This window comes from Schistocerca piceifrons, chromosome 2, assembly GCF_021461385.2.
Source record: "Schistocerca piceifrons isolate TAMUIC-IGC-003096 chromosome 2, iqSchPice1.1, whole genome shotgun sequence".
Lineage (NCBI taxonomy): Eukaryota > Metazoa > Arthropoda > Insecta > Orthoptera > Acrididae > Schistocerca > Schistocerca piceifrons.
Window position 1 is genome coordinate 795,913,813 of NC_060139.1, and position 26,963 is coordinate 795,940,775.

The 26,963-nt window shown below is 40.6% G+C and overlaps 1 protein-coding gene across 1 annotated transcript in view; it reads left to right on the forward strand.

Annotated features, from left to right (window-relative positions):
* The window catches only part of LOC124777437 (transmembrane protein KIAA1109 homolog), a 527,366-nt gene that overhangs the window by 376,587 nt on the left and 123,816 nt on the right, over positions 1 to 26,963 (forward strand). Inside the window, exons 61-64 of the mRNA XM_047252842.1 lie at positions 12,134 to 12,262; positions 12,960 to 13,206; positions 19,455 to 19,660; positions 23,434 to 23,559. Coding sequence (XP_047108798.1) covers positions 12,134 to 12,262; positions 12,960 to 13,206; positions 19,455 to 19,660; positions 23,434 to 23,559 — 708 coding nt within the window. The remainder of the gene's footprint in view (positions 1 to 12,133; positions 12,263 to 12,959; positions 13,207 to 19,454; positions 19,661 to 23,433; positions 23,560 to 26,963) is intronic.

Below are 26,963 nucleotides of genomic sequence, written 5' to 3' on the forward strand. Positions count from 1 at the left end.
CCTTCTGCAGACGTGCGCATGGATGTTAATTTTGTGTCCGTTTGATGGACAAAGTGCTCATACTGCAAATGGACACAGGTGCAAGCATGACTTTATTGAATTCATAAATGCATGGAGTTTTGGGATCTGTGATGTTGTCTCTGGATACTCGACATTTGATGATTTACAACAAGCAGCATATTGCAATTTTGGGGCAATTTACAGCTCTTCTGTGTATAAATCTGTGGTTCGTTCCTTGACTTTCTTGGTAACAGGTCATACTGATGCCGACAGTTTGTTCGCTCTGGATGTTTTCAATGTTTTTGGTTTTTCTGTTACAGATATGGTGCTCCTCATTACAGTTCAGGTCCCTTACCAGCATTTAGATTCTCTTTGTTCTGAGTTATTGTCTCTTTTTTATGGATGGGTTACGTTGTGCCACTAATTCTGCGGCCCATGTTACCCTGAAATCTAGGCCATGGCCACACCTCTTCTGTGCTTGCTCTATTCCAGTGAAGTAAAGTCAGAACTGGATAAGTTGAAGTTATTGGGGGTTATACAGCTGATTATATCGAGTGATGTAATGCTTAATCTATCATTGACACTTACACTTTCACCCATCAGGACGAGTTATTGGCTAAACTCACCAGGGGCCAGTTTTTCTCCAATATTGATTTATATGAAGGCTTTTTATAGGTTTCATTAGCTGAGAATTCTAAATGGCTGTTTATGATTATCACACCCTTCTGGTTACACCAGTATCAGTGCTTTCTGTTTGGTGTGGCTAGTGGCCTGGCAGTTTTTCAATATTTTTTTGGAAAATTAATGGTGTCAGTTCTGGGGCAAATCAGCTGTCTCAATGATATCATCATTACGAATGTATCCATGGATAAGCATTTATGTAATTTATGCACCTTGTTCACTATTTTATATACTGCAAGGTTGAAACTCAACTTGACCAAGTCACTCTTTTGTCAGTCATTCATAGTGCATTTGGAGTTTGAGGTTTCTTGGAATGGTTTTAAGTCTTTTTGTCACCATGTCACCATCATAGCTCTGCCTTCCCCTGCAAATGTCAAAGAACCCCAAGCATTTTTAGGTAAAATGGCATACTATCACAAATTTATTCTAGGTGTGGCCACATTGACCTATCACCTCCATGAGTTGATCCACAAGAACGTTTCTTTTCAGTCGTTGCAGACCTGCAAGCACACAATAATGCTTTTGAAATCTTCTCCCTGTTTGGCAACTTTCCATCCTGACCAGCACCTGGGTTTGGCTATAGGGACTCAGTGTCATTCTCATATGTCTATATAAGGTTGGTTCTGAACATCTAATAGCTTACGTGTCGAAAACACTCAACTCTGCTCACCCATGCTACTCCCAAGTTGGAAAGGAAGCACATGCTATCATCTATGCCCTCAAAAAGTTTCATATATTCGTGAATGGACATAACCTCCACCTCATTGCTGACCACAAGCTATTGGTTTCATTGTTTAATACTTCTACTTCATTGACTGACAAGACAGCACATTGCATCCAGCATTGGGCCTTATTTCTGCCTCACTGCAATTATGAAATTCATGTTTGGTTTACATCACAGCACACCAATGTCAGTGCACTGTCCCGGCTTCTAACGGGACCAGATTGTGCTCTTCATCAGGATGAATTCCTTTGTTTTCACTTAGATGTTGTGGTGCAACGTACAGTGGAAGGGTTTAGTATTACAGGCTCCCAGATCGCAGCTGCTATTGGTTTTGCAACAGTTTGTTCACCTCATTCAGCATGGTTCATTGGGCAGGCCTCTGTACAGGGCATCTAATCTTTTACGTAACTATTTTGTCATCTACCACTGTTTTTCAGTATTTGATGGTGGTGTTCTCTTAGCTATGGACAGGCTGTCAACCCGGATTTTTAACCCCAGCTGTCCTACAGTGGGATGTGCTTCCACTAATACCTCAGGGACATTAGGGTGGCCTGTCAGCATGTGTTGTGGCCTGGCATCAATGGCAGCATTACGCATTTTGTTTCTAAATGTGCTCAAGTAGGTAGCACAGTGGTTAGCACTCTGGACCCGCATTTGTGAGGACGACAGTTCAAATCCGTGTCTGGCCATCCAGATTTAGGTTTTTCCATGATTTCCTTAAATCACTCCAGGCAAATGTCGGGATGGTTCCTTTGAAAGGGCGCAACCGATTTCCTTCGCGATCCTTCCCTAATCCGACATTGTGCTCCGTCTCTAATGAAATCATTGTAAATGGGACGTAAAACACTAATCTCCTCCTCCGCCACCTCCTACTCCTCCTCTCAGCGTGCTACCCAACAGGACGCAGTGTGGGCGATGCTCTCTCTGTGGCCTGCACTGCAGTGTCCAATGGAAGACATCCATTTTGATTTCACTGAGCCCTTCGTCAGGTCTTACCGGTTTTTTTCTTGTCGATGCTTTCTCTGATTTTTCATACATTATCCAGTGTCCTTAGACATCAGCGACAGCTAAGATTTGGGCCCTCTCCAATTTTTTTTCCTTTGAAGGATTGCCTTATACGCTTGTGATGGATAATGGTTCACAGTTTACAAACTGCCTGTCGGCCTCTGTCACGAGTTCTTTGGCCGACGTTCTTCTGATAATTTTTCTGATGTTTCACCAGCATGAGTGGCTGGCCTTGTCAGAGTTTCACCCTCAATTGCTGGTGGTGGATTGGAGCTGAGCTCACAGCCACAAACTATACGTACCTGGCGTGCCAGAGTCCAAGGGCTTCTCTGCAGTCATTTCCAGTGTAGTTCTCTTGCTACCTGTGATGGTCATTAGCTGCAGCGTGGGAAGCCAGGATCTGAGATAGTTCTTCTCTTCAACCACAACTTCTGTGATGGCAGTCTTCTCTACAATCACAACTTCTGTCATGGCAGATTTTACTTCATAGTAATTCACCCAGTCCTTCCTTATTGTACTTTGTGTGGGAGTGGGGCAGCTACACACACATGTCCACAGAGTGCCACTTTCACCCCCTACTCATCTATTCCAACCTGGATTCCCCTTCAACCATTGCCATCATCACCTGTGGTGCCACCTGCAGAGGCCATGGATGTTTCATCAGTTGTCAGTCGCTCCAACACCTGCGTTGGAGGAGTGCCCTTTCCCCTAGCACCAGGCCGCCGGCATGCTACAGTTCACATCATCCACCAACCGCGTCTGCGCGGACTGGCCACCAGATGCTGCCTGTGGTGGGTCTTTGGACTTGTGGGTCACTGAACTTGTGGACAAGCATGGCAGCTGCTGTGCCATCTAGTCTACTCCTCCTCTGTAAAAGGACAGTGCAGCAGACATTCACTCTCAGACGTGTGCTTACTGTTCATGTGTATCAGCTTCTATGTTTGTTGCTCATTTGTATGTGGATGACTAAACTTTGGTTAGTTGTGGTTGCATTGTTATTTATGTCTTGCATTTGCGGCATGTTCATCAAAACAACACTGGCAGAATTTAGAATTTCAAGCAACTATTCATATATTTGGAAGTAAAAATCTTTTATGTTGTTAGACGTAACAACCTAGGAGATTTTAACTTCAATAACAATGGCCACAGAAGCTGCAGGCTTACATGTTCATGTAACTGTTTATGATGTTCAAATTTGCCCTCAGAGAGCTTATGGTTATGATTTCATCTGGATGAGATTTTTACTTGCTGTGTACACCCTCCTGTAACGAGCAATGAGGCAGACCCAGAGATGTAGTGCATTACGTAGTTCACTGCCAGTGACTCTCAAAAATTTCCAGTCTCCCTCTCACAATAATTTTTAGGTTCTTATCTGGCAAGAACTGTCTTATTCATTTTTTTCTTCATAATTATTCCATGATTGCCTTCACTGAATTGTAGTGTTGTTATTATGGGTGATACTATTATGCAAAAATTTAGTCTAAAGAAAGGAGAGCCAATGCATAATATCATAATTTTTATTTCTGAAGGACTGCTCAACATTATGAACGTCGTGCTCCTTGCTCCTTATTCCATTGTGCCACAACTGTCAGGGTGCACTCCCTGAAATATTTATATTTCATGGGACATTATTTGTCTTATACTGGCTCCTTTAAAAGCATGTATTCCTTATGTACCAACCAGTATACGTTTGTGTACATGGACCTGTTTTCACACTTTGTCGTAAATTCTGACAATGTTGGCAGTAGTGGTTTTGAATCGCAGTAATGAAAGAATTTTCATTGTTGTTGAACTTGGTTGGCAATGAAAGTGGAGAAATTAATATAAAACATATGATCACCAAACAAGGCCCTAGGTTAGATTTCATGTTCTATCATAATTTACTGCAGAGTAAGGAGGGGGAATGCTGTGTTAATACAACTCTCAAGTGAACAGCTTCAGTCATATGTTTCGTGGAATCAAATGTTACTTTCACAAAGTTTCTCACACGCTCTTCATTTCTTTTCATGTTCACTTACAAGAGTACAAACACAATATTACACTCCAAAATATTTATTGTAGACAACAACAAGGCGTATTTATAAAATGTTAATCATCACTTACAATAAACATACCTGCACCCATGAAAATTAGTCATACTCAATGTATTCACACTTCGGTGTGGCACATTTTTCTCTATGTTGTGTGACTTGTGGAGGCTTTGGTTGCAGAAACCGGTATTTTGGCTGTTTAGGAAACGTTCCATCTCAAAATTTACCTTGTCACTATTCTGGAAATGCTTGCAACACAGTGCCTTCTTCATCTAGTGAAAGACCAAGACAGCATTGGGTGTCATATCAGGAGAATATGGGGTGGACAAGGGTGCCCACATCCAGGGAGGCAAGGGGACTCCGTGGCCCTGTCTAGCCCTCAGGGAGAGGAAAAAATATAGTGTAGTTAGGTGCGTTTCTTTTAAGAAAATGATTTAAAAGTCAGTATTATGCAGGTTTGTAATAGGTTCTGAATGGAACTTTTTTATGGCTACTTACAAACTGTGATTTGCCTTCCAAAATATTCCATACCTCCAGGTTTAAGCCCTTCCCTACAAACTATTGTATGGGTGCCCTTGGGGGTGAGGGAGGTGGGCACAAATTTTGAGAGCCCTAACTGCATCCTGAGCAGACTGAATTGGGACTTCGTCATGGAGCGAAAACACCCCCTTGGACAGCTTCCTACAAAATGTCATCTTGGCAATTACCTGTAACCTCATCAGCAGATATTGGTAGTAAACCTGAAGACCACCTTTTCTGATAATGCTTTGTGTTTGTCTTTTTTGGCAATAGTAAATCTGCATGCTTCCACTGCAAGCTTGGTGCCTTTGTCTCAGAGTTAGAGTGATTCACTACGTCTGTGGTAATTATGTGACTATAGGCACGTGGAATGGCCTGAAAAGCAGCAACATTTCCTGTGCTGCCTTAATTCGACAACCTTTTTTAGTAGTTATAAAAAACCTAGCATACAACAACCTTTGTCATGTTTGACATGTCATACGTAACTGATTTTCAATTTTTTACTATTACCTTGATTGTGATACGATGCTTTTTCAAACACCGGGGCCTCCACTTCTCTTGTGATCCCTGGTTCTTCGCAGAGAGATGGTTTGCCACTTCATTTTTTTCCATTCGGTCTGGATTAACAACACTGGAAGCATCCGTGCTACTTAACATTTCTGTCTGTCATTGCTGTACAGTTCCGCCAACTCATCTTGGACTGTTGCAGTGTTATCCCCCTTCAGTTCTAGAAAACAAATTACCTCACACTTTTTTTGAGATGATGATTAAAATTTTTTGACCGCCCTTCATATATGTTGCAGCTGCAAATTTTGTGTGTCACCCATATGTCAGAGGAAGCTGTGATAAACCATCTTCACTAAGACCTCACCAGTAACATATTGCAGCATTAAGCCCATATTACATGATGCGCCTAAACTGTAGACCATGCACCAGTGCCCCAAGCATGTATCTCTGAAACTAAGGCTGGTTCACGTAGACCTATTACACCATCCACGCGGTATATACCTGGCGCACATGCGCAGTAGACAGTGATAATGCACATAATGCAGACAGAACTGTTTGATCTCTTGTAAAGTCATTCGTGCTACCGCATGAAACACAAGGGGGCCGTGTGGCATATTGGAACGTCATCCGTTTGAATTTATTGATGTCACTCAGGGTTCCTATGTCATAAGAAAATGCGATTGAATAGTTAGTTTTATATTACGATGCTTGGTTACACAGGTACTTGTATTTATACAGCATTTTGCACATGGAGGACCCACTTGTGTTTGGAGCTATTGCCCTGGTAGTGACAGTAAATCTTCGGATTAGGGCTGAACGATGACGAAAACAAAAAGCCAGACATTGAGTTTGATCCTGGCTGAAAAGAAGGGACAAAGACAGGGGGTTGTATGCACTGCTTATGAAAGAACTGAAGCTCGAAGATCTGCATGAATTTCGGAGCTTTGTGAGGATGGACATGGCCTGTTTTGAGAAGCTGCTGTCTATTACAGAAGATGGAATTAACAAGTCTGACACAGTCATGAGGGAGGCTGTCTCATATTCTCGAAAGTAAGAATTAAGTCATGTGTTCATACGTTTTGTGAGTATACCAGCCTAGATCATGAATAAAATACCGGTAAATGCCCTGTTACATTGCAGGTTGGATGTAACCGTACGTTTCCTGGCAAGTGGGGAATCCTTTAAGTCTGGCTTTTAGCCACAGAATAGCAAAGCCCACCATTTCAAAAGTTGTTGTGGATATATGCACTTCAATTTGCAACACTGTAAGGGACCGATACTTAAAGATGTACTTGTGTTTTTTCCACGTTTTGACTATATATATGTGCTACTCAGAGTCTTGCAGTCCTCGTCTGTTGCACTGGGCAAAACTGCAAGGACTTTCTCCCTTTCACAGCCAGTTTCTCTTTTCTGGCATGCTGAAATCAAGCAAGAGATGCAATCAAATCAAACTAAGGCATTGCTATACAAATCAAAAATACACCGTGTAACATTATATTACTCAGAAAAAACAATTCCCAACTACCTTATTATGATACAGTGGGTCATACATACATTTCCTCACTGTATGCCTGATTTAAGACTCTTAACGCCTCTTTGCTCTGTTTCATTTCTAGAACACGAAGCTGTTAATAGAAAAAAAAATCCTTTCACAAACAGCTAGTACTGATTTGATTTGATTTTGACAGGGAAGCTTAAACAACTTTGGTCTAACCCACCACTGCTCGCACCGAAACCAAGTTAATTGTGCAGTATTTCACCCTTATATCTAGTAAAGCCAACCAATGCCCTTAAATAGTGAAAGGAGTCCCTTTACCAGTTTTTTGTTATGCACAATTTCATCAGGTGTAGTTGTCACAAAGATTCTGTATCTTTTGTTCTCCAGTGCCATTCATTCAAACATTAGGTGTGATGCAGTTTCTTCTCTCTCATCACAGTACCTACATTTAGGGTCTTCTTCCGTTATACCCGTTGTGTGTAGGTGTTTTTTGAAATTCCCATGGCTGGTCGTCAGTCCAGTCATGAGTTAATCTCTTTCCTGTTCAATCCTAGGATTACAGAGCTTCTTTTAAAACACGGCTCAGGCATCGTGTTTTTGTTGATGGACCTTGGTCCAATATTCTATGTGCAGTTTCCTAAGCCAGTTCCGTAGTTCTAGTTTGATCATAGCCTTGGTGATTGTCAGGGCAGATTCCAGTCCAATAAATGGAGTTGTTGCCCCCATCCTGACCAATCTGTCGGCTTTTTCAATGTCACAGATCCCTGAGTGGCCAGGGACCCGCACTAGGATTACCCTATTGCTTCCCCCTAGCTCCACCAGAGCCCTGTGGCATTCTGCCACAATCTTAGATCTCGTTGCAGGAGCTGCCAGTGATTTCAGTGCTGCCGGGCTGTCTGAATGCTGCGGTCCTTGTAGCAACTATGCATATTCTCCTCTACACATGCCCTGATTGTAGTAATTTCAGCTTGGAATAGTGAGGCCAGTTTTCCTAGAGAGATGGTGCCCTCCAGTCTTGGCTGAACCCCATATACCCCTTCCTCAATGCCTTGGTCTGATTTCGACCCATCGTTGAACCAAACAATGTCCCCCATATGGTGTCGAATGGTTTTTTCCCACTGCTCCCTGCTTCCAAATAATATATTGTGAGGCTTGTTGAAGCAGTTGGGAGTTATTATATAGTCAGCCGGTATTTTCCAGCCATTCCTATGTTTACCTCACTCACTATATTAGTGTGTGATTCTCGATATCCCGATGAGATCCAGTTTTTGCCAGTTTTAAGTCTGCATGCCCCAGCTGCTGCCTCCATCTTGACCCAAAGGTGTAGTGGAGGCATGTCCAGCATGGCTTCCATCCCAGCAGTTGGTGTGCTGCTAATTCTGCCTGCTATGGCTAAGCAGGCCACTCTCTGCACCTTAGCAAGCTCCTTAGCTGCAACCTGCTGTTCTACCTTCTTCCACCACACTACAGCCCCATGGGAAATCATAGGTCCAACCACTGCAGTGTATATCCAGAGCATACCTCTGGGGCTTAGGCCTCAGTTTTTACCACAAGCCCTTCTGGTACTCACTAGAGTACCTTTCACCTTGGAGCAGATGTCCTTAATGGAAGGTGTCCATGTTAGTTTCTTATCTAAGGTTACCCCTAGATATTTCACTATCCCCTTCACAGGTAGAGTTTTGTTGAAGAGCTTTAGATTCCAATTTGAGTGTTGGATATGCCTCTTCGTGAATGGCACCACAACAGTCTTCTTGGGATTAACCCTTAAATCCTGTGTAATGCACCAGTCTAGCACAAGTCCAATGCACCTTGTGCCATATTTCTAACTCTGTCAGTAAATTTGCCAAGTACTACTATGACAAGGTCATCTGCGTGTCCTTGGCAAAAGCATTGTCTGGAATTTAGTTCCTCAATGAGTTCATTCACCACTAGATTCCACAATAAAGGGGACAGAACTCGTCCTTGTGGGCAACCTCTAGTGGTGTTAATTACCAACTTTTCATTCATCATGGTAGCCTCTACCTTCCTTCCACTAACATGGCCCTGGACCACCTACACATAGTGATCCCTAGGTCATGCACCTCTGCTGCCCTTACCATTGAATTGAATTGAAGGTCGTGTTACTGAAGGCCCTCTCAGGAAGATGCAGAGGGCTATTTCTTGGAAGTGAAGTGCTTTCTCCACCCTCCCAGTGAGTTGATGGAGAGCTGTCTCACTTTACCTGGTTGATATGTGTGTTGGTTTGAATGTAGAGGGGTCCTAATTAGCCTCCTCTCCCCAACGTATACATTAACCAGTTTTTCCAGTGTTTTGAGAATGGAGGAGGACAGACTGGTTGGTATCATATCCTTGGCCTTGGTATGATTAATTCTCCCTGGCTTTGGAATGAAGATAACCTTCACTGCCCCCCCAAGCATTGGGATTGATTCCTACTGTTAGGCTAGCCCTAAATAACCTGCATAGGACTCATGAGATCCTCTCCTGCCTGTTGCAGGAGAGCAGGAAAGATTCCATCTGGACCAGGTGACTTGAATGCTTGGAATGTTCCCACCACTCGTTGGATTTTATTGAAGTCCACACACACCTTGGCAAATTCCGAGTCCTCTCTTCATGTGCCTTGAGGTGCCTTGAGAACCATTGTCTCTCTGGGATCACATTCTGGTCTGTGTTGTCCAGCAGAGCATATTGAGGAAAGTGAGTTTTGAGGAGCAGTTCCAATGTCTCAAGTGCTGTCTTTGTGTATTCCCCATCCTCCTTCCTCAACATACGTCCTGGATTGGTTGGTACTCTAGTGAGGATTCTGTGAAGTCTGGCTTGAGCAGCCATGCTCTCCACTTCCTCACAGAATGCCTTCCAGTATGCCTCCTTTTCTTGTCTTATTGCAAGGTTGTACTTGACAAGAGCCTCACAATATTTTGCCCATTGTCTTTTACGTCTCGCAAGATTAAACAGTCTTCATACCTGATTTCTTTGTGTTCCCAAGTTATTATTCCACCAAGGCACACTCCTATTTGTGCACTTCTTTGTGATTGTGCAGTTCTCCTGATATGAGGTCACTGTGGCAGAGGTAACAGCCTCTGCTACTTCCTCAAACTCTACTAGATTCCTTACCTAACTTTTAATTTCCAAAAAGCTTAAGTCGAGGTCCCTCCTATACATCTCGCAGTTTTTTTTTCCTAGATTCCAATAGGTCATGGTCTGTTTGATTCCCATGTCAACCTTGAATTTAATGTACATGTGGTCCGATGAGGATGGCTCTAACGCCACATGCCATTGCTTGACATATCTGCCCATCATCATGGAAACGAAGGTTATGTCAATTACTTCTTACCTTCTGGCTTTCCTGAATGTAGATTCAGTGCCCGTATTCAGGACCTCCAAGTTGCTAGCTAAGGGAAATTCAAGAAGGAACTCACCTCTGTTGTTGGTGTCCTTGCTGCCCCACACTGGGCTGTGCTACCGTCTTGACCAGCAGCTTCGCATCCTCCCATAGGGATATCATGGGCACCTTGTCCTTAAGCCATTCCACTGTGTGCATGCCCTCACAGACAAAAATGAGGGCACCACGATCTAGATAGACCCTCCTGAGGTTGAGTCCTGGATCAGCGTCCACCCCCCCTCCCCCCAGTCTTTTCAATGAGGGCCATCTATACAAGTTCCTCCTGCTGTCTGGTGATGGCTACCAGTGGATAGCCTTCCTGGATAACTGCCATCTTAAAACCCAAGACTGCAGTACTATAGGTCTGTTTCCCTATTTCTTGCCTCCGCTTTTTTTGAGCACGCTTTCCCACGTAGGAGGGAGTCTTAGATTCCTCCCTTATCCTCTTGCTGCTTGTCTTTGACGTTGTGGGGGGTCTGCATATCCCCTTCAACTTGAGACAGTTTTTTCTTGGGGGTCTTAGGCTCAAGCACTTTTAATTCCCTCCACTTGTCTTTGGTAAGCCATTCTTTCCCTTCTTTTCGTCTCTGTTCCCCGAGGAGTTTCCTCCTCTGGGCCCCAGACAAGGCTTTAATCTTTATCTGGTCCAACTTCTTGGTTACAGGTCCCACTTCTGGTTCAGGTCTAGATCCTGATTCAGTTGTGTGAATGCCTTCCACCAGTCTTGACCCTGATGTTAGGGGCTGAGGTCTCAGTTTGTTTTAATTTATTTTCTTTAGTTCTGTCCATCTTCGTCTCACGAAATTTGGGGATCTACACGGTCCACACCACAGGTCCCCCACACAGTGTAAGGCTGCTTACTCAAGGAGGTCACTCGGTATCCCTGATGCTCCGTTTGCAACACATCTTCCCTTGTGCCAAGCACCCCTCGACACAGATCGCATCACACCTTGGGTTGGGAAAGGGAATTGGGTAAGGACTAGGAGTGGATAGGAAAGATGGGATGTTGTGGGACACTCTTTAGTCTGATACATCAGCTAAGGCCTTTCCAGCAGTAGGTCCTTTACCTTCGGCATATACCTAAACTTCATGCGGATACATAAGCCTCTCCACCTGCACGGACAGTGCTTCGTCAATGTGGTGTTCCCCAGAGAGGAACAGCTAGTGTTAAAGTGTCTACTACAAAAAAAGTTTCTTTTCTGCATTTATGAAACATGCATGTTGAAAAAAATTCCGGAAGATCCCCAACATTAAAATCTGAAATTAGCCACTAGCTGCCTAACAACAGCCAAACAACAAGCAGAACTCACTGTGGTACACCCTTCTGCGCATGCGCGCATTATTGCTACTTACTGCGTGTGCGCGGATTGACGGTAGTTTAGAACTGTTCTCTATTCTGGCACACGGATCATATGTCTGCTAAATTTCATAGTTTCACCCATTCTACCACTAGATGGCTGTCGCGCTAGACCAGTACCATTCACGGCGGATCGTTGTGTAAAGTCCGCTTTAGAAATCCTCCTGCCCCCACCCCAAACAACTAATTAGTGGCCTTAGACTTCTCCTTTTGGTAAGTCTTATATTAATACTGTTCTTTCTTAAGACAATTTTCCTCATACTTCAGTAGTTTGTGTGTGTTGGTAGTCCCAGATTGTAGAGAATGAACTTTGCCTCTATAATTATAGTTTGATTTGGATAGTGCTTATATAATGAGCAAGTATACGTTTATTGGAATGTGGAAGGTTTTATCTGTTACTAATTGTAATGTAACTCATTTGTTTTGCTTGCAGGAAGTAAATGAAGTTGTTCAGAAAGTGTATGGTGGGGAGAAGCCTGTTCCTCTGTGGCTTGAAGGAAGCGAAGAGACAAATTCTTCATCTCTTAAAAGAATACTCTTCTCTTTAGTGATCAGGATAAAAGTAAGAAACAAAATCTGCCTTTCTTCCCTGTTTATTAAATATATTGATTATTGTAACCAATCTGTGAATATATGTTTGACAGTATTACAATCAAAATATAACTTAAAAACAAATTATTTTATTTCATTTTGTTTGCTTGTATGTATGTACATGTGTATTTTCTCTCTTTTGCATTCCCCATTTTTCTTTCTTCCTGTTTTTTCCCCTAGCGAGGGCATGCAGTGGCTACGATGTTGGACTCAGATTTGGAAGAAACAGTTCCTGTCCCTATAGAGACATAGGTTCGGTTATTTCCCTTAATGACATCAGACATATACCAAAATAATAATTGAAACAAGGCCATATACGGTTTTGTGCCCAATCCTTGACCATTTGGGGTTGTAATCCATCTTAAATCTTATTATTATTGACAGTATACTATTTTCCTCAAATTTATGGATAAAATAAATTGTTAATTTACATTCACCTTCAATTTTTCCTCAACACATCTTTTACTTAAGGTCTTCTAGGTCAACAGTTTATTGGAACTTACATAAACAACTTTTTACGGATATTCTTCGTTCTCAGAAATCCTACAGATCTTTCGTAAGGAAATTTATGTTTTATTTTCTCTGTGTGCATTTCATTATTGATGTCTTAATAAAAAAAACAAAGAGACTTACATTATTTTCTCACATATTTCTTTAATCTATTACAGCGTATTCAGTTAACAGCAACCACACCAACTAACTCTGCTGTTCGCCTTGAGACAGGAGCTGTGGAATTCCAACTGTCTAACAGAGTACAAAATGTCTCGGGTGCTGCTCAACCAAATCCTTACATGAAAATATTTGGAAAGGCACAGGTTGATGTCAATTTGAGTCTAGGGCAGCTTCTGAAAAATGTCATGTTTGAAGAAGCAGAACCCGAATTTCAACAGTATGCCTTCTTCAAGACAAGAATAGGTACACCGTTTCATATAAATAAGATCTTAACCTTTTATCATGTACTAAAATGAGGATCATCCTACCAGAAATCATTGCTACCCTCCCAAAGTGACAGACTGGCACCCATCTAATCAGTGAAATATTGTTGTCCTTCCTTATGCTAGTCCTTCTTTCAGCTTTCAATGGCTGCTTCATAACTCTGACATCTAGATCACTTTCGCCCCCACCCCCCAAATTCCAGATTTTCTGAATCTGGCATCAGGCAGCAGACACAGTGATCCTCTGGATTAGGTAGTGGAGTACTGTCCTTGGATCACATCCTTCACACTTGATGTACACTTACACTTTCCTCTCTGCCATCTCCCTCTTCCTCTGTTGTAAACCCCCCCTCCCCCCGTTTCCCGCTCTCATCTCATTCCTCCATTACATCATATGCCACTTCAAACTTCCCTTGCCTGCACCGATGAATGCATCATTCCTGCCATGTTGTCATGCAGCCTCTTCCTCCAAGCTATCATCCTCCCTCCTGGCTGCCCTGCTGCTCTCACCCACTCCATCCATCATAGCCCCTTGCCCCAATCAGTCAGCAGCACTGGACCATTGTAGTCGGGTTTGACATTGTTGCCATACATGTGTATGTGAGTGTGCCTTTTGTTACTTTGCTCTGAAGAAGAACATTGTTCAAAAATTCAGCAACATTTTCAGTCTTGTTTAAGTGCCTACAGATTCTCAGTGCCTCAGCTGTATGGTGAGTGATAACCTTTACTTTTTCCATTACTTTTATTCCACCTAATACTTTCCAGTATCATAAAAAAATCTAGGGATTATTAGAAATTATGCGAAATATTTTATGGTCATTGATAGTCACCTTTGTATCCCTGAATAAGCTGTAACAATTATTTCTGAAAGAGGAGTCATTTGTGTTGAACTTACAGGCCACACATGTTTGAAACTGGAAATGGAATGTATTTCTTTTCAAACTTTTTAAGATATCTGTGGGGTAGGGAAAGTTCTGGTAGAATGTCAAAGGAGACCACTCATCCAATAGAAGAAGCTTGAGGCATCAACAGGCACACAAAAAAGGCACGAATCCTTTATCAAGTGAGAGACATACATATGCATCCACATGGTCTCCCCCCCCCCCCCCCCCCCTCCCACACACACACACACACACACACACACACACACACACACACACACACACACTCTCTTCTCTAGCATAGTGTGTTAAAGGATTCGTCTGAAAGCTAGGAAATGTTTCATCCTTTTTTATGTGCCTGTTGACAACTTAACACTTCTACTATTTGGTAACTGGTCTCCTTTGCTCCTAATTATTTGCTTTTTAAGCTGTCTCTTTATCAAGAAAAAGAGTCCCTAAAATGTTTGAAATGTTTGAAGCATTAAAGAAATAAGAATTAATATTTGTGTTTATTGTAATATAAGATTTATTTGTTCAGAGTGTCTTTAGGTATTATATTATGATGTTTTGTATTGATAGAGCCCTAAAATGTTACACATCTTTGTACAGCTATGAATTTTTGCTGCAGTTATATAGACTACCAATTTAGTATTAAGTTATCTCACAGTGGCCTGAGTCACTATTTTTGTAAAAATATCCAAAACAGTCTTCTTTTCTTATTTTATTCTGTTTTTGTCTTTGTTTCGATATTTATCATCATTACTTCTTAACTTGAAGGCTTTTGTATTTCTTGTGCTTAAAATTTTTCTTGTAGTTCTTCTCCCTAATACCCATTGCCATTTTGTAATGTGTTTTTTTTTTTATTATTGCAAATGTTCTTTGCTATTCCAGATATTCCTTCTGTTTTAGTGTATCCTTCTATCCCTGACAGATTTTACTAACCCATTGTCTTAAATTGTTTCTTGTAGATGCTGCTCTTGAATTTTGAACCTTTTCTATTTGACCTTTGACTCTTACTAAAAATTATGGTGCACTTTTATGTTAGGAAAAAATTTAGTCAGTTTTTGCTGTGGAGATCTTTAAACCTGCTCAACTGGCTATCTTTTCCAGGAGACTGACATGTACACTCCTGGAAATTGAAATAAGAACACCGTGAATTCATTGTCCCAGGAAGGGGAAACTTTATTGACACATTCCTGGGGTCAGATACATCACATGATCACACTGACAGAACCACAGGCACATAGACACAGGCAACAGAGCATGCACAATGTCGGCACTAGTACAGTGTATATCCACCTTTCGCAGCAATGCAGGCTGCTATTCTCCCATGGAGACGATCGTAGAGATGCTGGATGTAGTCCTGTGGAACGGCTTGCCATGCCATTTCCACCTGGCGCCTCAGTTGGACCAGCGTTCGGGCTGGACGTGCAGACCGCGTGAGACGAAGCTTCATCCAGTCCCAAACATGCTCAATGGGGGACAGATCCGGAGATCTTGCTGGCCAGGGTAGTTGACTTACACCTTCTAGAGCACGTTGGGTGGCACGGGATACATGCGGACGTGCATTGACCTGTTGGAACAGCAAGTTCCCTTGCCGGTCTAGGAATGGTAGAACGATGGGTTCGATGACGGTTTGGATGTACCGTGCACTATTCAGTGTCCCCTCGACGATCACCAGTGGTGTACGGCCAGTGTAGGAGATCGCTCCCCACACCATGATGCCGGGTGTTGGCCCTGTGTGCCTCGGTCGTATGCAGTCCTGATTGTGGCGCTCACCTGCACGGCGCCAAACACGCATACGACCATCATTGGCACCAAGGCAGAAGCGACTCTCATCGCTGAAGACGACACGTCTCCATTCGTCCCTCCATTCACGCCTGTCGCGACACCACTGGAGGCGGGCTGCACGATGTTGGGGCGTGAGCGGAAGACGGCCTAACGGTGTGCGGCACCGTAGCCCAGCTTCATGGAGACGGTTGCGAAATGTCCTCGCCGATACCCCAGGAGCAACAGTGTCCCTAATTTGCTGGGAAGTGGCGGTGCGGTCCCCTACGGCACTGCGCAGGATCCTACGGTCTTGGCATGCATCCGTGCGTCGCTGCGGTCCGGTCCCAGGTCGACGGGCACGTGCACCTTCCGCCGACCACTGGCGACGACATCGATGTACTGTGGAGACCTCACGCCCCACGTGTTGAGCAATTCGGCGGTACGTCCACCCGGCCTCCAGCATGCCCACTATACGCCCTCGCTCAAAGTCCGTCAACTGCACATACGGTTCACGTCCACGCTGTCGCGGCATGCTACCAGTGTTAAAGACTGCGATGGAGGTCCGTATGCCACGGCAAACTGGCTGACACTGACGGCGGCGGTGCACAAATGCTGCGCAGCTAGCGCCATTCGACGGCCAACACCGCGGTTCCTGGTGTGTCCGCTGTGCCGTGCGTGTGATCATTGCTTGTACAGCCCTCTCGCAGTGTCCGGAGCAAGTATGGTGGGTCTGACACACCGGTGTCAATGTGTTCTTTTTTCCATTTCCAGGAGTGTATTTCTTCTATATCTGCTATATTTTCAGGTAGTACAACTGGTTATCACTGCTATTTACTGTTTATGTATTCCACCTCTCCTTCTTCTTTTCTTCTTCTTATTCTGTTTCAGTTTAGCTGTGAAATGTTCATATTATGTCTCTCTCTGTTTTCATCATGACCTCTCGTATCACTAATTGAACCTTTCCTGATTTGTACTACAATGTGCAATTTCTCTTATATCAAGTTAGGCCTAATTGGATTTCACAGCTGCATCTCCCATATTGTTTCTGAGCATTGTCTTAAATTTTCTTTCACAAATTTGTGCTCTTTCAAAACAAAAATACTTCCTGCACAGATAATGAAATATTTGGCTTAGCGTAGTAATACATACTATTATACATCTGATTGTTAATAAATCAAATCCCCATGTGCAAAATAGCTTCAAATGTCTGATTACTTTACAAGTGAGTCAGTGTGTTAAATATTTGCCTTTAGGTATGCAAGTGAGGAAAAGTTTAGGAAAGGTTTGAAATTATGCTTGAAGTTTGTTTGAAGTACTAAGTGCTCTCATGAATATAGTCTGGCAATTTGTGCTCCATTTTAAGTAAAAGTTAGTTTTAACACTACTCAATGTTTATAGTGTCACATTTCCTTAACTCTGTGTTGTACGGTGGTATAATTTTGCAGGTACATTCAGAGGTATATGTGGATACTCTCTGAAAACTGTGTTGCAAACAAATTTAGTAGCAAAGAAGTAATAAATTAAAACATCATGCTGAAGTTTGACTGCAGGAATAGAAAAAATGTAGTAAATTAGAAACTTTTTCCTGTTATCATTTTGTGTGGTTGTGAGCAAGGAAAAGTTTCATAAAGGTTTCAAATTGTGTGTAAAGTTTGTTGGAAATCGCTAAGTGCTCTCATTCTTAAACTCAGTATGAATGAAAGCCGGGTATTTGCACTCTTGTCAGTTACACTGCCTCAAGACAGACACACACATTTTCTAACTGTAATACTTGTCTCATTACATTAAACTTTTAACATAAAATTATACCTGTTAATGAGTATATTATGACAGTATTTTAAATTTTTTAAATTTGGTTGATAATGGTGTAAAATATTGAAAATCGGATTTATGTTCTTCCTATGCTGCAACTGGTGCCAGGTGCTGGGATTGTGTTTAGTAATATAGATCTCATATTCAGCTTAGAACTCTGCCCTTGTGGTGTGACAAGTTTTGTAGATTTCTATCAAGTTAGTGGTAGTGCATAAGCAGTTTAGTGTAGATGTGGTCATGTATTTTGTGGGAACATAGTGTCTGTGGTCTTATGCGAAAGTGATTAAACTTGGTCATGAATTCCGTGGGAATATATTGTGTGTGACCTTATGCAATATCTGTCCATACAACAAATATTTTCAGTTAATGGTGATCACCCATTAGAGTACATCTGTGTTCATCCATCCATCCATCCATCCATCCATTATGTTCCATGGAGTCTATAGAAAAAGATAACATTCAGGGGTGTAGTGTGAGTCAAGTTATGTATTAACAAAAGACAAACAAATCACAGAATGTTAGTCTCTATACTGTATTAACAATAAATGGCCACTGTACTGCTTAGTGCTATTTGTGCTTATGGCAACTAAATTTAATCAAGTAAATTAAAAAGAAAGCCTACGTGCCATGTAGCTAACAGAACATTTCTGTCATTGAATCTAGATACTCAGATAACTTTTAGAAATAATGACTAATTATTGTTTAGAAAGTGGTGAAATTATTAAAATTGGACAAAGCTCCAAGACCCGATGGAATACCCATCAGATTCTGTGCTGAATTTGTGTTTGAGTTAGCCCTTCTTTTAATTACTACCTATCATAGATTCCTCAAACAAAAAACGCTGCCCTGTAATTGGAAGAACAGCTCATGCCTGTCGTCAGGTAGGTGGTAGAAGTAATCCACAAAACTACTGTCCAATATCCTTGACACTGATTTGTTGTAGACTCTTAGAACATATTCTGTCCTCAAACATAATGAGGTATAGCAAACAGAATGTATTTTGAAAAAGTCAATCACGTGAAACACAACTTACATCCTTCTCACGAGACGTGCTGAAGGCTTTGTGTCAAGGCAGTCAGTTAAAAAAGCATTTGACTTAGTGCCACATTTACGCTTCTACCAAAACAAAATTTGTGACTGTATTGAGGATTTCTTGTTATTTTGGATGAACAGTCATCAACAGGTGTAGAAATAACTTCGAATTTGCTCCAGGGAAGTGTGTAGCCTTTTTTATATATCACTATCCGTGACTCAGTACTTCAACTAATTTGTAAGCTGAAGAGACCAGATTGATAAAGTTAAAGTACCTGATTACCATGTTGTTTGAAACCTACTGGTGGTTGACAGAAAAATTCATTTGTTTATATTTTGCAGCATGTGACCTGCTTGTTCAGTTGTTTACGTATAGGATTAATAAACCAAGCAGATAATTGTCTGTGAAAAATTTGCTTGGTGTTTTCGATACCATGCTAAATCATGTGCTGTCCGCTGTATTATTGGTGCACAAAGTGGAGGAAGATGAGAGAGCTAAAGCCTTTCAAAAGTACTATGATAATAAAATCAGACTTTTTGATTAACAGTTGCTTTATCTTTTTATCTCTTTGTTTTTGTCTGGAGTTCATTTTTAATTTACTCTCTGTAAAGATAAAGTGACTGACATGTATTCATGATACGTAACTAAAGTAATTTAACCACCTAAAGAATATAATATATTATTATAAATGGTGTTCTTGTCATGTAACAACACAATTTATCATACTTGCAGGCCTGAGGAATGCATTCCAGGATGAAATGGTTCAAGGGGAGGACAAGGAGATGGTACTGATCACGCTTAGACGACCACTTATCTACATTCAGCCTATAGCTGTGGATAAAGCAATTCTTGTATGGCTGAATTACAAAAATGCTTATGAATACTGGAATGAACAGAGGTCAAATCTTAACAAGGAAGTACTTACAGCCACACAGCAGGTATGCATTTACAGAATAGCAGCTTATCGTAGACAACCATGTAGTATTGATCTTAGACAACGATTTAGTCTTGACATTTAAACTGGACATTTCCAGATTGTTACTGCATGTATATTTTAAAATTTGTTGCTCTCTTTTTTCATGTTTAGAAGCTGCAAGGAAAGATGTATGTATTCATTTGCTTTTACATAGTGCAGTAATAGGTGAGCTTTCTATACAATGAGACTAAAAAGAAATCACGTAATTAATATTATTTATAGAATATTAGCAGTAATGTACACACTTGGGCAATTCTAATGCACTTAAAAATTCATCATTGTCTGAAAATGGTTAAGGTTGTTGTTGTTGTTGTTGTTGTTGTTGTTGTTGTGGTCTTCAGTCCTGAGATTGGTTTGATGCAGCTCTCTATGCTACTCTGAAAATGGTTAAGGTTGTTGTTGTTGTTGTTGTTGTTGTTGTTGTTGTGGTCTTCAGTCCTGAGATTGGTTTGATGCAGCTCTCTATGCTACTCTATCCTGTGCAAGCTTCTTTAGTTTTTAAATTAGTAAGTCACTCAGCAAATTAAAAAAATAAAAAATAAAAAGTTGTTTGATCATGTGTGATGACCTTAAAGTGTTTGCATTATATCAACTTTTGAACTTTAATTAGCTGATGAATGAATACTTTTCTTTGTTATAAGACACTAGGTTCCACAACTGAATTCTCTTTTGCATTACACTGAATGTATCTTAATTATAAACCATTCAGCTGGTGACACCAGAACATCAAGCACACACATGTCATTGTGTTTATGCCCTTTTTATTTTTTAAACACATTCCTAAAAAATTATCTTTAGGAATTGGGCTTTGCCAGATGATTTGCAATACCAGTAACCGAAATCTGAGTACATTTCAGTAATTATATACAGAAAGTAAAGCTGCTTCAAATTGTCTCCAATAAAATAGTTCATCTGGATGCAGTTCACCACAAAACAGCATTTATTAAGTAATTTTGCATTTTTGCAATTTGAGGCAGAATTTTCATCTATATTTGTGTTTATTGCAAATTTTTCAAATCCTTATAAATAACTGTAACATGCTTAGTCTGTCACATCTGTGTGTATACATGCTATTGTGACCAGTCAAATCGAGGTTGATCCTTTGGCTTATCAATGAGTCTGCCATTTTATGCAACAAATATAATGCTTGTAGGCCTACCTTTTAACTCCTTTTCCAACTGTATTTTAGCCATAAATGCCCACAGCAATACCCAGTCTCATTTAAATTCTCCATTTAAAATGGACTCCCATTCTCTGTAAAACTTTTACCCACTCAGGATGTGGTCTTATTACAACAGTGAAGGTCCTTTTAAAGTAAATTTACCCATAACTGTTGTCTCAAGTAGGTATCTTTGAAATTTCAGGTCATGAAGTGTGTCTAACATGTTTTTGAAGCTTTGTAGCAAGTGTGTCTTTCATGCAGTGGGTCGTACAAACAGATTAAAATACTCGGAAGTAATATTGCTCTGTAAAATAAAAGGCAATAAACATTGAACAATATCCTCTCATGGATATTCTCAAAGATATTTAAAAATATCGTATGTTTAAAACTGGCCATCTACAGAATTTTCTAACTGATTTACATTAATTTGCAGGGATGCTTTAAATGCAGTAGGCAGTAGTTGTTTACACTTTTGTTCATGAAGCAAATTGCTCATATGAAGCCATAAAGTCAGACAATTCATTAGTATTTGATGAATATATTTGATTGTGTTGAATACATTGAAACATTGTGTTAACACTACAAATTCTTCATGCTAAAAGCTACTTTTTCTTTGCCAGTAAAGTGATTACATTATCAAGACCAAGTTAAGATGTCATTAATATGTAAACACTCAACTGACAACAAAGTTTTGTAGTTTGCTCAGTTTCTTTTAACTGAAATATGCATGAGTGATGTGAAAATAAATAGAAATGCCAATACTATAACAATTCGGACAGTGTGACAGTAAAGTCTGCACTCTATGCCACAAATGTTTTTACTAGTTAAACAATTCCTAATTGAGATTTATCAAGAGGGAAATTTAGTTGAGAATACTTTTAAAATACGAGCAGATGAAATAGCCAGCCAGTATTTAACTTCAGGAGGTGAAATTCCAGTACTCCTGATAGACACATTAAAAGTAGAAAACAGGTGTGTCCTTTAAGGCTGAGGTCAGAGTAGCCTGCCCTTTCTTTCAAATCTTCCCAGACCTATTCCTCTTTTCTTTGTGACAAAGAAAACAGTTCTCAATGCAAGGTATAGATTTTTATATTTGTAGCATACCTACCAGCACTACTGGAATTCACCTCTTGAAGATAAGTACTGGCCAGTCATTCTATATCCACAACGAACTTCCTGTAATACCAAATAATGGACATATCAGATCTGGCCTAAATGATTTGTTAGGTTCAGCGCACTGTTTATTTACAATTATAGGTTGTAGAAAGATAAGTGATACATGAAAAGACATATACACCCACCAAGTTCATGGCACACATCCAAATGATAATCCAACTCATCCATATGTTCATTATCATGTTTCTATCAGTGTCCATTATGGCAGCAGTTCCTGCAGTGTTCCTGCAGTTCTTGCAGCACTGTTTGCATTGGTGGCACATAAACGTTGTTGTTCATAAGACATGGAGTGAGATTTGGTAACGTGGAGTTGGGGGGGGGGGGGGGGCATAGCAACAGAGGAATGTCACCCAGAGCTACATGCCCTACCCAGCATTGTGGCAGTTCATTGTTGAGAAAGGCATGGAAATTATGCTCCAGTAAGGTGGAACCCTGTATGTTGAAGACTGAAAGTTGAGGAGTCAGCAGACAGTTGTGGCAGCAGCCACAGCTGGAACATGACCAGGTAGACGGAACCTGTCACCAACTGTTCAATGAAGAAAAAAGTGCCATACACCTTTGTCTTCAATATGGCAGAGAAGACATTCACTTCTGTAAATCCTTTTCTGACCACACACATACACATTGTGACAATTTACATTTTCCAGCAGATGGAAAGTCACCTCATTACTGAATATTAGTGTCTTCACAGAGTCATAATTATCTTCTGTAGCTTGCTGCACTTAGGCACAAAACTTCAGTCAATGGGCATAATCATCTGGAGTCAGGTTTTGTAACAGTTATAAATGGTAGGGTTTGAAATGCGAATACTGCCACAAAACATTCCACACTGTTTTCTGCAGAATGTCCAGTTGACAGCTTGCACGAACAGCTGATTTTTGTGGTCTGCACTCAAAGCTCTGTTACACGTTGTCGCCCCCATACCTTTATCCTTTACAGAGACAACCCGTATCACAAAACTAGGAACAACAAACACAAAATGCTCTGGTGACCAGTTGCAAGGTTTTCGTATTTGCATGGAACAGTTCACATATTCTAACACAAAAATCCCTTCACCTGATCTTGTAGAGAACTGCAGAGGCCTGCTAGCTAGAGTGCACATGACCCACGAGATGGACTTTTTAAACTTGATGACTGCATCTTTCTTTTCATGTATCGCCCCTCTTTGTACATTGTACACTTGTTAATAAACAGTGCTTTGTAACCCTGTATATCTTGTGACAAGAAGCAGGTCAGGAAAAGTTAGTAAATAGGTATTATACTTTATTAGAGATAGAGCTACAGTCTCTATTCATTTTGCTCTCACTTGTTTGTTTCTTTGTTTAGAACATATGTTGCTTAACTGGTAAGTTTTATCTTGGTGCAAACAGTGTGTAATGCCTGGCTGTTGTTTTCAGGTTTTTGAAAAAGTGCCTTTTGGACAACTGACAAGTCAGCTAAGCACTCCGCATTTGGGCACACTATTTTTGCAACTAACTGTTGATGACATGGGTATTTGCCTGCCATTAAATCCATTACCTTTGGTAAGTAAACTTTAGTTCAAAGAAGAGAGTCATTGTGTTGTGACTATAATTTCGGGATATACGTGCCCCAGGAAAAACCTGGGAATTTTTTTGTCTGAGAGAAATCTGGGAAAAGCTCAGGAATTTTTTAGAATTTTTCATTTTTTTAGTTTTCAGATGAACTGTTGTTATTTTGAATGGTAATTTTGACTGGTAAGAACTGATACTCTAAAAAAGAATATTACTTTGGCCCACTACTACAGAATAATACTGCAGCAATAAAACATAATCAATGGAATAATACCAAGATAAATATTCAGCTGTTGCAATTTAAGCTGATGCTCTTAGCATCCCGCCTAACCACACCTTGAGCAAAACAGCAAAAAATTTTTGGCGACCTATATTAAATGTGAGAGCTTATCTTTTCTTGTGGTTATACTATATGTGTATTAATTTAAACTATTAACTTTTTCTGTTTGTGTGTATGTGCTAATTAATGATGATAATGTAATTGGCTGTCTGCATAACGTGTCCTATGCTTTGAATATCTGCTGTTATTGGCTGGTGAGATCATGCGACATGAGCTATGATTGGCTGATAAAAGCAAGTTTGTCACGATTTCAGTACCTTGGAAACCACCATGCTGTAATAGGTGGAATTCGTGATTATTCTTTCGTAAAACAAAAATGTTGACACACATCAAAGATGTTTTAAAAATGCATTCTTTTTTTGCTGGGTTGCATTTCCTAAAATGCTTACCCATGTACTGTTAAAATAGAGACCTATTTACTAAGAGACGTTTCTGCTTGTCACACAGGCAACAGAAATCTTTAACCCTGCAGCAGGCTTAAGGTTGTTGCGTCAGCGGGCGCATGCGGTACCAGTGCCGCCTACATTTAAATACATAAAAAAGCAGTTTTTTTAATTTTTAGGTGGAATTAATTGTTTATTGTTTATAACATCATTCTTAATGGCAACTTTTAATATGATCTGTATACATATATCCAAGGTGCATGGGAAAATTAAAATTGTTACAGAATATCTGACAGGATATTTCCTAAGCACTACTTTTATAACAAATTCTAAATAAATTATAACCACAGATATGATTCGATTGTTCACCATTGTTAAAGCAAGTTTACGAAAATGTGTAATATGTATAAAAACTTTGTAGTAATAATAAAGAATAATTCAGTCAGTAAATACATATCAAGAATCACACACTCTCTTCCTCCGGAGAAGCTCTGCAATCATTACATGTGACAAAATTGTGGCAATGTTGCTTGTAAACGAATCTTTTGCAGCTATTCCAAATGACAGTAGTTTTATTATTTCTTTTACCACCACAAAGATGGCACCTCCCACACCTTCTTACAGTCTCCTCATGATTGGCGGGAATTGATTGATGAGGTGACAGAAATCCTTGAATATCTCGTGGTAGAGTAGGGAGCTATGCTAAGGGCCATCTTCTTGTGGTCCTTTGTGTAGTGTAGGATGTACACATATAATCCACAGTATCGACTCCACCTTTTGTAGTCCAAATTTACAACAGACTTGCCTGTAGCGGTGTCAATTTCAGCAGTTTCATGCATTGACAACAGGAAAAGCACAGCCTTGTTCGCTTTTGTTTGCCACGAAACAAGACAGAAGTCATCTTGAAATCCGAAAAGACAATTACCAATTTCTCGCGATCTGTTGGGCAAAAATTCTGGAGAAATTTCCTTCTTGTTCTTTTTCAATGTTCCAGTTAACATTAGCCCATTTTCTAAAAGATGCTGGGCTACAGGGTAACTACTGTAGTAGTTGTCCGTAGTTACATTCCTGTGAGTTCCTTTGATTGGCTCAACCAATCTCTTCACAATATCGATTGGCTGTTTAGATGCAACATATGGTCCAGGATTCTGTCTACCGCAGTATACTTCAAAATTAAAAGTATAAAAGTCTTGCTATCGCACAATGCATACAACTTCAATCCATACTTAGCAGGCTTATTTGGCATGTACTGAACAAAACCACAACGTACGCGAAATAGGACAAGCATTTCGTCTGTGGTTGTGAACTCCCCTGGACTGTAGTTATTTCTGCAGTTGTTCAGATATGCTGAGTGGAGATTGCGGATGGCAGCAAGTTTATCAGTTGCTAGTCATTCTTTTCGTGTAGAAATATCGTCAAACCTGAGTGACTGGAGCAAGAACAGAAAGCCCTTGTAGCTAAATACTGCCCTTAGAATAATCATTCCTGTTCCATTTGATGCCCACACTTCTAATACATTTTTGTGTCCTCCTTTTTGTACAGCAATGAGAAACACTGCTCCTAAAGAGCCGTTATTTCAGAAGCAGAAGTAGTTTTGCAATCTCTAGCCCTTGAGTAATTCAGAGATGATCTCTTGTTATTTATGTACTTGTTTGTGTTTGCAACAACATAATCAATTATCTCAGGATCAAACAAATTGAGAAAACTTTCAATTTCAGTTTTAGCTTCTCTACCATTGCGTTTTGGGCCAGGTAGGACTTTGATTATATTCTTCCGTTTTGGTTTCCCTGGTAGTGCTAATGGATTATTTATCCACAAAGTTTCTTGGTCCTTACCAATATAAAAATGGCAGTCATCATGTGGCATTCCTTTCACTTCATTCCCATCAACGCATGACTGCTCAGATTCGCTGGAATGATCTGCAGTTTCAATTATTTCTGCTTTCTCATCGCTGTCAGAGAAATCTGCGAAATCTTCTTCGTCAGATAATTGCAGAAGAAGACGCTCAATTTCTTTTGGTGTTAGTCCTTTCCTTTGTGCGGACTTGGGAGACAATAAAATAGTTCTAATACCAAAGCAATGTTAATAACTACATCATCATTCACCCACAGAGTTGTAAAACAAAGCTTCTAATCCTCAAAACATTCGATAGTGGTACGGCTACATGTACTTACATTACTGGGCGCAAGCGGTACGCAGTGCCGTCTCGGTGCAGTCGTCCACTTCACAAGTGAGTCACAGCTGGTGTGGTGGGTATAATGATGGTGCAGTAACGCAGTTTGGCGCGTGACTAGACAATGGAAGCATATCTTGCACCACTGTTGTGTGCTCAGCGCGCCGACGTAATTATTGAACGAAAACAAAATTGGCGGCACTCTATACCGCCACGCGCCCGCCGCAGGGTTAATCCTGGGATCTGTATGTGTGGATAATGTGTAGCAATTGTTAATACCTGTTTTTAATTTTCTTTTGAATTTGAAAGGCCTCCTGATTTCTTGCCTTATATCTGTTTGGAAATTGTTGAAGATGTTGAACATTAGACAGTAGAGCCACGCCCTGAGCCCTAGATGAGGACACACAGTCTACTTGAAAATTGTTTTTGTGTTTCATTTTGTAGTTGCATAAATCAAAATTCAATTGAAACTGATTTTAATTATTAGGACAAATGTCCA